This window comes from Trichosurus vulpecula, chromosome 3 (assembly GCF_011100635.1).
Source record: "Trichosurus vulpecula isolate mTriVul1 chromosome 3, mTriVul1.pri, whole genome shotgun sequence".
Lineage (NCBI taxonomy): Eukaryota > Metazoa > Chordata > Mammalia > Diprotodontia > Phalangeridae > Trichosurus > Trichosurus vulpecula.
This window is the reverse complement of record NC_050575.1, coordinates 259409876-259422071: the sequence shown is the minus strand read 5'-3', so window position 1 is coordinate 259422071 and position 12196 is coordinate 259409876. Positions and strand designations below refer to the sequence as shown.

General features: G+C 40.2%; 1 protein-coding gene and 1 pseudogene across 2 annotated transcripts in view; both read left to right on the top strand.

Moving 5' to 3' along the window:
- GATA4 (GATA binding protein 4) overlaps positions 1 to 12196 on the top strand; it is a 65461-nt gene that overhangs the window by 41187 nt on the left and 12078 nt on the right. For both annotated transcript variants that reach the window (XM_036751607.1, XM_036751606.1), the window contains exon 3: positions 6350 to 6516. In XM_036751607.1, coding sequence (XP_036607502.1) covers positions 6350 to 6516 — 167 coding nt within the window. The remainder of the gene's footprint in view (positions 1 to 6349; positions 6517 to 12196) is intronic.
- On the top strand, positions 6947 to 9700 carry LOC118841255 (annotated as a pseudogene).

Below are 12196 nucleotides of genomic sequence, written 5' to 3'. Positions count from 1 at the left end.
AAATAGTTTTCCTAGGGAACAAATATAGCTATATCAGTCCTAATTAGAAACCTCTAATGGCTCCCTATTGCTTTTAGGATAGATTCAATTCAACAAACTAAATGTAAATGCCTGCCATATGCAAGACACTATATGAGGTGTGGGGTTATATCCCCAATTTTTAAAAATCCCTGCCTTCCAGGAGACTTTTCTATTGGGGAGATATAACATGTACATTAGTAAGCAAATGAAAAGCATGTACAAAGTAATTTCAAGAGAGAAGAGCTGGAAAACTTTCACATAGGAGATGAGATCTGAGCTATGCTTTGGGAATATTGTGAAGTTGGTAGGGACAAACAAGGGCACTCCATCTTTACAAAGGCATGAAAGGGGGAGATGGAATGTCACATACAGGGATCAGCCAGCAGCCACTTTGATTCAATAGAGTGCTCAAAGTCACTTAATTCCTCTTTCTACTTTTTTTCCTCCATTCTCTGTCACCTTCTCCCTCTCCCTGCCTATGACTGAACCTACCAGAGGCAGAGTGAGCATTACTTACTACAGCTGGCCAAACTGGAAGTGACAAGATGATGGGAAAGTATATGGGCACATATGTAGATATAGGGACTAATGGGTCTAGAAGGCAGTGTGAAAAGCTTGCCTCACACCTTGTTTTTGGAGAAAGCAGATGGCAGACACTTTCCATAGATAGAGAGTCTGGTTTGTTCTATAGTCTTTTTCAGATATTTGCACTATCTGCTAGTTCCTCCCTGTCCCATCTTGCATTTATTATAGATAATATGCAGTACACAATGTACACATATATGTATAAAGGTAAGAGTGAAACAGTCCCAAAGGGGGTACTATGCTGGATACACAGCAAAGTACCCAGAATATGGTAGGTACCTACTTAATAAATGTATATTGATTGATTAATTATTCTTATGCACTTGAGTTCTCTTGTCTTCTAGGTATCTGTGTACATTTCTTCTCCTTTTGCTATATCTGAGCTCAATGAGGGTAGGGACATGTGATTTACCTGTATATCTCCCTAAGCTTTAAGCACAGAACTCCACAGAAATTCTTGGTGAATTGGACATGGTTGGGGAGGGGGGCATCCCAGTTGGGGAGGAGGCAGAAAAAAGGCAGTAAATGTCAAGGGGGAAATCCACATCCTGAGGGATTAGGTGGTCTGGGTCCAGTAAGCTTACCCGGTGATTGATTCCTTGTGAGCCCTTCCCTGACCACTGCAGTGGTCATTAATTAACATTCTTTGTCAGTTGGGCCTCTGTGACTTTACCTGTGTTGACTATCTATGCTGGTGCCGATTCCCTGCCTACAATCTTGCATTAAACAAACACAGACGCAGCTTTCTGGTGGTGGGTCATAGGTCATAGGAACGGGTTGAGAAAAGGACAGCTTCCTAAATCTCCACCCCTCTTTCTTTTCCACCAGAGCACAAAGGTCTATCAGGTCCTCCCCTCCCCCCAGCCTCCTAATTATAATCCATCATTGTTATCAAGTTTGATGTTTGCAAAGCACTTTATTGCCATTGTTGTAAGTTTTTCCTTCTATTTGCAAAGCACTTTACAAGGCTGGTTATGAGTCTCACCCCAACCCCCACCCCCACCCTATCTGGGGGTAACGTTAACCCAACTCCAGGGCTGGATGGACTAGCTCCATAAAATAGGCTGGGCAAATTCCCTTGATGCCAAGCACTAGGCAGAAGCTTTAGGGAAAACAGTTAATAGCTGCTTACTCCTTTATGCCCCAGAAGAGTAAATTAACAGGTCACTAAAAATATCAGTGCCCTCTGGAAAAACCGAACCACCCTGCCTCTTATAAGGTAGCCAAGTCACCCAAAGGTTAAGTTATGACATCATGGTTCAGACCAGCACAACAATTGCAGAGCTTGGGATCAAGGGCTCACAGCCCTCCCTAAAGGGCCCTAAGTCTTCAGGACCCTTCAACACCAGCTTTCTAGCCTGTGGAGTGCATAAAAGGGTTCAGAGTAGTCACATTTTATTTAAATAAAATTACAATTGGGAGGAAGAGAAGTAGGTTTTGTACAAACAAATCATAAGAATTTCTGACTGGACTTGAAAGTAGAACCTACACTGAGATATGGGACCCACAGGGGCTGCAGTTGATTTCTAAAGACCTCTAATCTAATTTGGTCATTAGCAGCCACCCATTGTGCAGATATACTTGTCCCTGCCCCCCTTTCCTCTCAGGGCAGTAAATTAACATTATGAAATCTGTCTCCTGATTGTAGTTCCAAGAATCCCTCCTCCATCACTGCACCTTTCCCCTCCCCCTAATTCCTGTGATTGCTACTAAACAGTCCTCTCTCCTAAACCTATGTCTTGGACCTAGCTTTGACCTTATGATCTGTCCCTGACTCATCCGCCAACATACACCAACCATAAAAGAAACATTACATTTTTCAACCTAATTCTTTCTGAAAAACAAACATTTAAAAAAAAACCCTAATATGTGCCATAGACACTAGGAATAGAAACATAAAAAGAAAGACAGTCCCTGTTCTTGGGAAGCTTATATTCCATTAGACTGTATTAGAATATGACCTTGTTTTGTGTCATGGGATTCCTTTGGCAGTCCAACTACAGACTCCTTCAGAAAATGTTTTTAAATTGAAGGAAATGTTAAATTTCCCTCAGAGATAAATATTATTTTTCTCCCATCCAAGTTCCTGGCCATCCTGAAATCTATCCAGAGCCTGTGGACATCCATGGTCAAGAACCCTTTTATTAGCTGAATATACCATATTCACAAAGAAGCAAATAGAAGATACAAAATGGATAGATACAAAATAGAAGATACAAAGTAATTTGCGAGGAGAGTAGGGGGCAATTACTACTAGGGTAATTGGAAAATTTCAGTTCTCAGATTCAAGACTGTAATGTGTAATTTTGGTGATAAGCTGAACATACTCTTTCCTGTATTCTGTGGTCTGACTCTCCAAAGACAGTCCCCTGGGGGTAAATATCCTTCCTCCCACTTCACTGTATCTTCCTCAGTGCCTTACATTTAGTTGACACTCAATTTTTTTTTCTTGTTGAAGATGAAATAGTCTTGACTTAAGGGTTTATGGAAAAACCCCTGGACCCAAACTATTTATAAGAAGTACAAACCATGACTTTCATATAAGCTTTAGGATCATAGCTACAGAGCTGGAATGGACCCGAAAGGCCATCTAATCCAAACAACTCCATCATTTTATAGATGATGAAATTGAGGCTCAGAATGGTTAAATGATTGGCCTAATGTCCTCTGGTTTGTGTTAGAGGTCAATTTCAAGCCCAGGTCCACTACACCACATTGCCCAAAAGGCCCCAAATCTTAAAAAGACATCTAAATGAAGTGAGTTCCAAAGGGTCAGTTGGAGGTGGCTGTTTGAAAGAAAGTTATTTCTTTGGGTATGTTGTTTAGAGAGTTAAATGAGATTATTTATTAACTATTTATGAATAATTTGTTCCATGTTAAACCAGTTTAATTTATTGTGATGTGAGAAAGTTATTTCCAGCCAACGGACCTACAGGAAAGAGAACATTGAAAGGTGTGAAGAGAGGGGAATTGGGCAGCTGGGCAGTGTAATGTTTGCCTGGGACTCATTCCTACCTGCCACCTTGGGCAAATCACTTCCCCTCTGGGTTTCAGTTAGAACATTAGAATAAATTACCTCTAAACTTCTAACTCTGAGGTTCCATGATTCTGTGTATTTCTAGTTTTTGTAGTTCTCTTAAAAAGAAGGCTCTCTTCTGGATAGAATTCCTGGCTTATTTATTTGTGTAGCCGTGGAGCCCTCCTGTGGCCAATGCCACTACTGGCTGGCTTTTACTGAGTAGCTTGAATGTGTAGTGTCATAGTCAGAGAATTTAGAGCTTACAGATCATTTGCTTGTTTTACAAGGAGGAAAATTAAGCTCAGGGAGTAAGTTAAAAGATTTCAAGGTCTTACATGTAGTGAGAAACAGAGCCTATATTGGAGAACGGGTTCTTAAACTTCAAGATCAGCTCTTTTAACCACACCAGCTTATCTTATATGGAAGGAACCACTCGACCAATGGACAAGCATTTATTAGCATTTTCCATTGCCAGATGTTGGGGAAAGCAAAACAAAACAAAAACACAATAGCTCCTGTCCTCAAGGAACTTACAGTCTATTGGGAAAACAACAGGTATAGTTATAAGTAAATACAATAATAAAATAAACCAGGTAGAAGTGTGAAAAGCAGCACAGGCCGTGCAAATAGACTCAAGTGATGAAGGTAGGAATGAGAACCCACAAGACTGGTGGCTGGCGCTCATTCTATGTCCACTCTCCCCTCCCCCCACTGTTGCCACCTTGAGCAAGCTGCTTCCAAGGCTAAGAATCTTGGTTCTGGGAAAACTACAAAAGTGCTGGCTTTTGGTGAGTTGCCTCATTTCCTGAAAGGTAGCTGACCTTGGAGGAAGAGTTTGCAGTGTAGGACAGGTGCAAAAATAGCCAGCCTTGTGACTGTGATGTACACAAACAACATGAGCAAACAACCATTCACACCTGCCTGGTGTTTACCTGGTTGTGACACTGACTGACTTGGTTTGCAGGTGCAAATGACTGATCTGCTACCCAGAGTTAGGACCCAAGCATTTTCTTTTAGATGAGCCAAATTTTCCAAACTGTGGCTCTGATACAAACACATGATAGGATCATCATACAGTCTTTAAAAGAACAGGGATTTTTTTTCTATGCTAGGACTTGAAGAAATAAAGGCAGCTTCAGGGGGACAGAACTAAGACAAGGAGACCAATGGGTGATAGTTACAAGGAAGCAAATGTCAGCTAGATAGTAAGCTCCTCATCCCTGAAGGTGCTTAAGCTATGCCTGGAGACCACTTATTAATAATGTAGAGAAAACTTTTTAAGATAGCTTATTGATTTGTCATTTTGACACCCCTCCCCACATAAATCTCTTCCTTGCAACAAAGAAGTATGTTTAAGCAAAGCAAATCAACACATTGACTATGTCTGAAAATATGTGGCTCATTCCTTACTTGTACTCTAACCATCTCTCTGCAGAAAGGAAGGAGGCATGCTTCTTCATCAAGGTGTCAGAAGTGACTGCACTGATCTGAGTTATTATGTAAATTATTCTCTTCCTTCTACTTACTCTAATCAGTTCATGCAAACCTCAAGTATCTCCGAATTTTTCATATTTGTAATTTCTTACAACACAATAATATTATATTCTCATATTGCAATTTATCTAGCGATTACTAAATAAACAAGTATATACTTTCCAGTTCTTTGTTACTACAAAAAGTGTCACTATCAGTATTTTTGTACTTCTCAATATAACGTACTTTCCCCTCTCTCCCGGGTATATGCCTAGCAAGGTATAATGGTATATACTGGGTTTTACAGTATGTGTGTATATGTGTATGTGTATATAGGCTTAGTGACTTCTATTGTGACACCAGTGGATATTTTGTGTGTACTTGTGACCCTTGGGAGTATAGTAGTAGCAGCTCTTATCAGCTTGTGCCTTCCTTATTCGGGCAGGTAGGTATTAAGTATGGTAGCTGTAATATATCAATTGTCCACCAGGTGATGCTATACCCAAGCTACCAGCCAGGTGGCATTTCAAAGTCTGTGTATGGGCTTTATATAGCCTCTCAAGTTGTGCAGCTCTGGGCAGCTAGACAAGTTAAAAACTACATTGGCTAGGCCCTGGATTTAGACTAAGAGATGGAAAAAATACAAAAGATGAAGCTTTGGATACACACACACACACACACACACACACACACACACAGACTTAAGGAAACTCTATGGCTATGTTTCCTGGGCCTTCCTTTACCATAAATACCCTTCTTCATTCATAAGACACAGTCAATGAGCATATGGTGGCTACAGAGTTTATTGGACATAGTTAAACTAAAAGGAAAAATGACTAAGCGCACTCTAGATGAAGCCCTTTTCCCAACCATCTCCAGCAGCTCTGATCCTTGGTGTGCCCGGGGAAAAGTTCCAATGGAACCCACATTGATAAATCCTAAAGGGGAAATAAAGAGGAATACATATGTACATGTGTCCATGGTCCCAGCTCCAGACTTCAGATTTTAAATCTATGGTCTGGGCATTGCTTCTTCCGTTGTCTAAGAGGATAAAATACTAACTTACTATCATTGATATATTGTTCCCTCTGTCATTTAGGATCACAGTAATGATGAATGAGATCATGTTTAAAGTGATTTAAATTCTTGGAAGAAATTGTATTGGAATTATGCTGCTTAGGTTCTTAGACATAAGACTAGGTATGGAGGAAAATTAACTTCTGTATTTTCTCTCTACTTATTTCCCAATAGATATGTTTGATGACTTCTCTGAAGGTCGGGAATGTGTCAACTGTGGTGCCATGTCTACCCCTCTCTGGAGGCGAGATGGGACAGGTCACTATTTGTGCAATGCTTGTGGGCTCTACCACAAGATGAATGGCATCAACCGGCCTCTTATCAAGCCACAACGTCGTCTGGTAAGGAATCCCTCCTGAAGTCCCCTACCACGCTTCCCGTCCAGCATGCTGGGGAACAGCCATTGGTTCTATGCTTGCTATGTTTCTAGGGCTTTATTTTTGTATGTTTCACCTTTTGTAGGTTTCACCTGCTGGAACATTGTCAGAATCATTATCTAGAACTTCTGCTTCTCTATTCTTGGGAGTTTCCTTAGGTCAACCTGGCTTTGGGGACTCAAATTCCTTGTTTGAGTATGAGGTTTCGAGTCAAAGGGGACTATTTATTAACTATTTATGAAGAATTTGTGCCATGTTAAGCCAGTTTATTGTGATGTGAGAAGGGAGAGATGCCAAAAGGAAGGGGAAATGGTCTTTTAAAACTCTGCTTTGATCAACATCAATATTTTTTCACCTAATATAGATTCAGTATGGAATCTTTCTCTGCCACGAAATGGACTTGACCTTGGGTTCTCAAAGACTAGGCCAGGGGTCAACTCAGCAAACTACTGGCCTGGCCAGTTCAGCCCATTGCCGGCTTTTATGTAGCCAGGCAAGTTAAGAATTGTTTTTATGTTTTTTTAAATAGTTTAATTGTATTTTTTAAAAAAAAATTTAGCTTTATTGCATTTTAAATTCTAAAAACCATTCTTAGTTCACAGATCATACAAAAGCAGGCAGTGGGTGGGATTTCGTCAACTCTCCCTAGTTTGCTGACCCCTAGACTAGATCACTGAAGCGGAAGCTCTGGAAGGTCTTACCAAGATTTAAGTATGTGTCTTGTCTAAGGGCCAGTGTGGCAGCAGAGGGTTGGCCTCCCAGTGGTCAACACTTTTAGCCACAGAAACTCAGAAAGACTGTCTGCTAATGCATGAGAGTATCACAATCTGTGTCAGTGGTAGATGGGACAACACTGTTGAACTTCTAGATCCTTGAAGTATGGATTCCAAATAAAAACTAGAATAGGAACAGTGACCACGAAATACATGGAAGCTCCTTATACATCCTTCTCCCCATCAACTGCCTCATATTCTTTATGTTGCAGTCCTAGCCCCACCATAGGCTGACCGTTTTTGTTTTTGTTTTCACCTAAGGGCTCAAATTCACTTCCTTCTTTTAAAAAAAAAAGTTTCTTTGGCACCTTTTGTCTTTATATTGTAATCATTTTTCTTCTGCAAATAAAGAAAAGCAGTTAATTAAAGCAATTAACACAGTGATCTGTCTGTGTACATAGCGTCACCCATAGTCCCCTACCTCTCTTCCAAAAAAAAAGAGAGCTCACAGGGTCACTTTGAAAGGAGTCAAATCTTTTGTAAATTGCTGACTTTTGACCTGGTCTGAAACCCTTCTGAGCATGTTGGAGGACAGGTGATAGAAGTCCAAATAGGTGAGGACAGTTTAAGTTAGAAGTTAGAAAACAAATGCAAGTACAATGTGGCTAAAAGATCTCACAAGCAGAACAGACTCAATTCCTGCTTCTATCCCAGTCCGAAACCAGCAGCAGAATAACCAGGGCAGGAATCCCAAACCAAAGGAGATTTCGCAGTTTCATCACCTTGAACCAGATCTTCCTAGGTGACTACCAGAGGCTAAGTCTGGCAGCAATCTACTATTTCTTGGACCTAAACCCAGGTCAGGAACTTGTAGAACTCAGACCTGGGGTTCAGTGATCAGACATTGTTTTAGATGTCCTGGATCAGACTACTTTAGGAGAACTGAAAACTTGCAGGTCCCCCAGCATGGGCTTTCTCTGAGACCCTAGGATCACACAATACCCAATACACCAAGAAAACAGCAATGGAAGCAGCCCAGACTTTCGCTCCAGAAGTGCAAAGGGCCTGGCCCTAACATTAAGAGCAGACAAAATAAGAATCACACCATTAAAAAAAAAGCAATTGTTTTCTTTTAAAGTAAATAGTATTTTTACAAATGAAAAATTTGGAAAAGTAATGAGAGCTATAGAAGAAAGAATTGTAAAGTGAATTAACACAGGAATTTGTGCACAGAAGGCATTGTTACCCAAGCAATAATCTCCCTGAGAATTAGAATGGATTATAGAAGACAATGACTCCAAGAGAAAAGAAGAGGGGGCTCTCAGTCACTGGAAGAGTGGCCTGGGACTCTGGGCAACCCATAGTAACTGTCCCCCAGCTTTGCTAACCCAGACCCATTGGTTCTTTGATACCCGGAAGACCTACAATTATTATAGCACCTTGTCATTCACCAGTGACAAATACTACCATGAGTTTGATAAAGAAGTTACCACAAATTTCAGAGAAATGAGCGAGAGGATAGAAACAATGGTTAGAAATGCCATTTTTAGAGAATTCATCAAGTCCCAGTTTATTAAGTTCAGTCCTCAGGATCCTGGAGTGGTGGTCCACATGCTGATGGCTTTTAGATTCCCCTCTACACAGAGTCCTGAATCCATCAAAAAAAAATTCAACGTGTGCTGCATGAGAAACTCCAACATGCAACTGGGCCCCCCAAAGTAGACCCTTCATCAGTTGTGCTCACATATATCAACAAGACAGAAACAGACAGCTATCTGAATAACTGCTGCAGGACACAGATGAGTGCAAGCTTTGGCAAAAGTGACAGGATAGTTGGGGGACAAGAAGTAGTGCAAGAAGGTGAATGGCCCTGGGAGCCCAGTTTGCAATGCAAGGGGTTCATTGTTGGGGGGCAACCTTGATCAATGCCACATGGCTTATCACTGCTGCCCATTGCTTCAGAAATTATAAGGACCCATCCAAATGGACTGCTTCTTTCGGTGTGACCGTACATCCCCCCAAAGAGAGGTGAGGCTTCAAGAGGATTATTGTTCACGAAAACTACAAGTATCCATCTCATGACTATGACATTGCTGTCATAGAGCTTTCCAGCCCTCTACCTAACACAAACGCCGTGCATCAAGTGTGCCTCCCAAATGCGTCCCATCAGATCAGTCCAGGTTCTATTGCATATGTCACAGAATTTGGAGCACTGAGAAATGATGGTAATAGTGTAAACTGTCTTCAGCAAGTACAAGTGAGTATCATAGACACTAAAACATGCAATGAGCCACAAGTTTGCAACAATGCTGTTACCCCTGGAATGATATGCGTACATTCAAATCTGGGGAGATAATACATGTCAGAAGATTCCCCTCCGAACCCTATCGTCACCAGGAGTCATAAAGGAAGGGGAGCAAAAGGAAAGTTAGGGAAAATTATCTCACATAATCAGGATATGCAAGTAGACATCTATACAAAGAAGACAGAGCAGGTGAGGGTAACTGCTGATACTTGAACCTCATTCTCATCTGAACTGGTTAGGGAAAATATGTGCAGTTAGATGGCATAGTAGATAAGAGTGCAGGGCCTGAAGTCAAGAAGATTCATACTCCTACCCTTAGACATTTACTTGCTGTGTGACCCGGGGCAAGTGACTTAACCCTGTTTTGTCTCCATTTCCTCATCTGTAAAATGAGCAGGAGTAAAAAATAGCAAACCACCCTAATACCTCTGCCAAGAAAACCCCAAATGGGGTAATGAAGAGTTGGACATGATTGAAATGACTGAACAACAATAAGGTACAAAAATAGACTTCACTCAGCAGAGAAATCGGAGGGAAAGGGGAGAAGGAATGTCTAAATGGAATTAGAGGGAAGGTTAATTAAGAGTGGAGAAGATGTAATTCCAAAGCAAAACAAACTCTAAGGATGTGCAAAAATATTTATAGCTCTGTAACAACAATGCTACTTACAGCTACTGTGGCTGTGGAAGACCAATAACACCAGCACACAGGAGGGCTGCTAGTACAGATTCTTTGGTCTGCTTTTTTAAGGAAAGCAACTTTAAGGGGTTTACAATCTCACTTTAACTAAACATACATATATCATTCACTTAGTTCAGGGGGAAAGGTCAGCACCCTGAACTTCAGAGAGAATACAAACAGAAATTACAAGCAGAAATTACATAAACAGAGCAAAATTACACAAATCAGTAGACAGGCTTCTGGCTGGCTGTCTAAGACATTACATATATAGTTACCGGAGAGAGAAGCACCAACATCTGGGTTTTTCAAAGCCTGGGGCAGGGGGGTGGGGAGGGCATGGAAGGAGGCTCCAATGGTTATCCAGAGTCTCATCTGGTCAAATCACAGGACACTCTTCCAGTGAGTGAGCCCCAAAAAATGCTAACCTCAGAATATATATACATTGCTTCAGAATCAGAGGGCATCTGACCCTGACCATGACAACCATGTACCTAAGCCTTCCCGTGACTTAAGCAGGTCATCAAAGACTCCCAATTCAATCAAAGACTCTTGAATGAACAACAAAAAGTCCCACTTTACTTGCTTGATTAAACAAAGGCAAGAGTCAAAGGCATTTGATTGCCTTATTGCTGAGAAGCACTCCAAAACAAAAGACAACAAAAAAGTCCAACCCTGCTTGCCATAACAAGCTCTTTTTGAGATAGCTAAGAATAGGAATCTGGGTGGGAGTTCCCTGTACATTGGGAAATGACTGGCCAAGTTATGATATATAAATGTGATGGAATACTGTTGTGCCATAAGAAATGATGAAGGAGATTCTTTCAGAGAAACCTGGGAAGACTTATATGAACTAATGCAGAGTGAAGTGAACAGAACCAGAACAACTTAGACAATGACAACAATGATAAAAGTGAATAACTCTGAAAGAATGAGAGATTCTGATCATCAACCACAATTTCAGAGGACTAATGATGAAACATTAGTTTCATCTTCTGATAGAGAAGTGAAGGACTCATGGTACAAAATGAAACATATGTTTTGGAAATTTGTTTTGTTTGACTATATGTGTTTTTAATAGTGCTTTTTTCTTTCAATCTCAATGGCTAGGGAGGGGAGATGGAGGGTAGTGAAAGAGAGGGTGAGAAAAGATTTTTGCTGACTGAAAAATACATATCATATGACATAAATTATAAATGTATGTATTTGTATGTGTATATATATACACATATATATGTGTATGTGTATATACATATATATTTTAAGCCTAAGAAGTGATGGATTTAGGGCATAGAATGAGACATACATTTTTATATACAGCTATTAAGAGAATTTATTCTGCTTGGCTCTATCAATCCGTTACAAGAAATTTGTTTTTCATTTTTTTTGCAGTGGATTTCAGGTGGGAATAGAGAAAACAGATTTGTTAATTTTTTTTAAATATAGAAATGAGAGCTTGCGACAAATGTGAAATGTTACATGCACTTTCAGATGAGATCACTATATCATTTATTTTATTTAACTGTTTTACTTTGTTATGAGACCTCTCACAAAGTGGAGGTAGTCCCATTCAATTTTTCTCTGGAGGTGTATCATATCTAACTTCTCTAAAATTCTACTCATCTCCTTAAATTCTTTTTTTAATTTGTCTTATGGCTAGATTTATCTAGCTCTGGGAGGGGAAAATTAAGGTGCTATAATAGTATGATTTTACTGTCTATGTCCTGTAATTGATTTAACTTTTCCTTTTAAGAATCTAGATGCTCTGCTGTTTGGTGCATATATGTTTATTATTGATATCACTCCATTGTCTGTGGTATGGACTCATCTGTAAATGTTTGTAATATAAAAATAAAACATAACAATAACATTTTTATGAAGGGGTTGAGGTCCATAGGTTTTATTCACCAGACTGCCAAAGGGCTCATAACACACAAAAAGGTTAAGA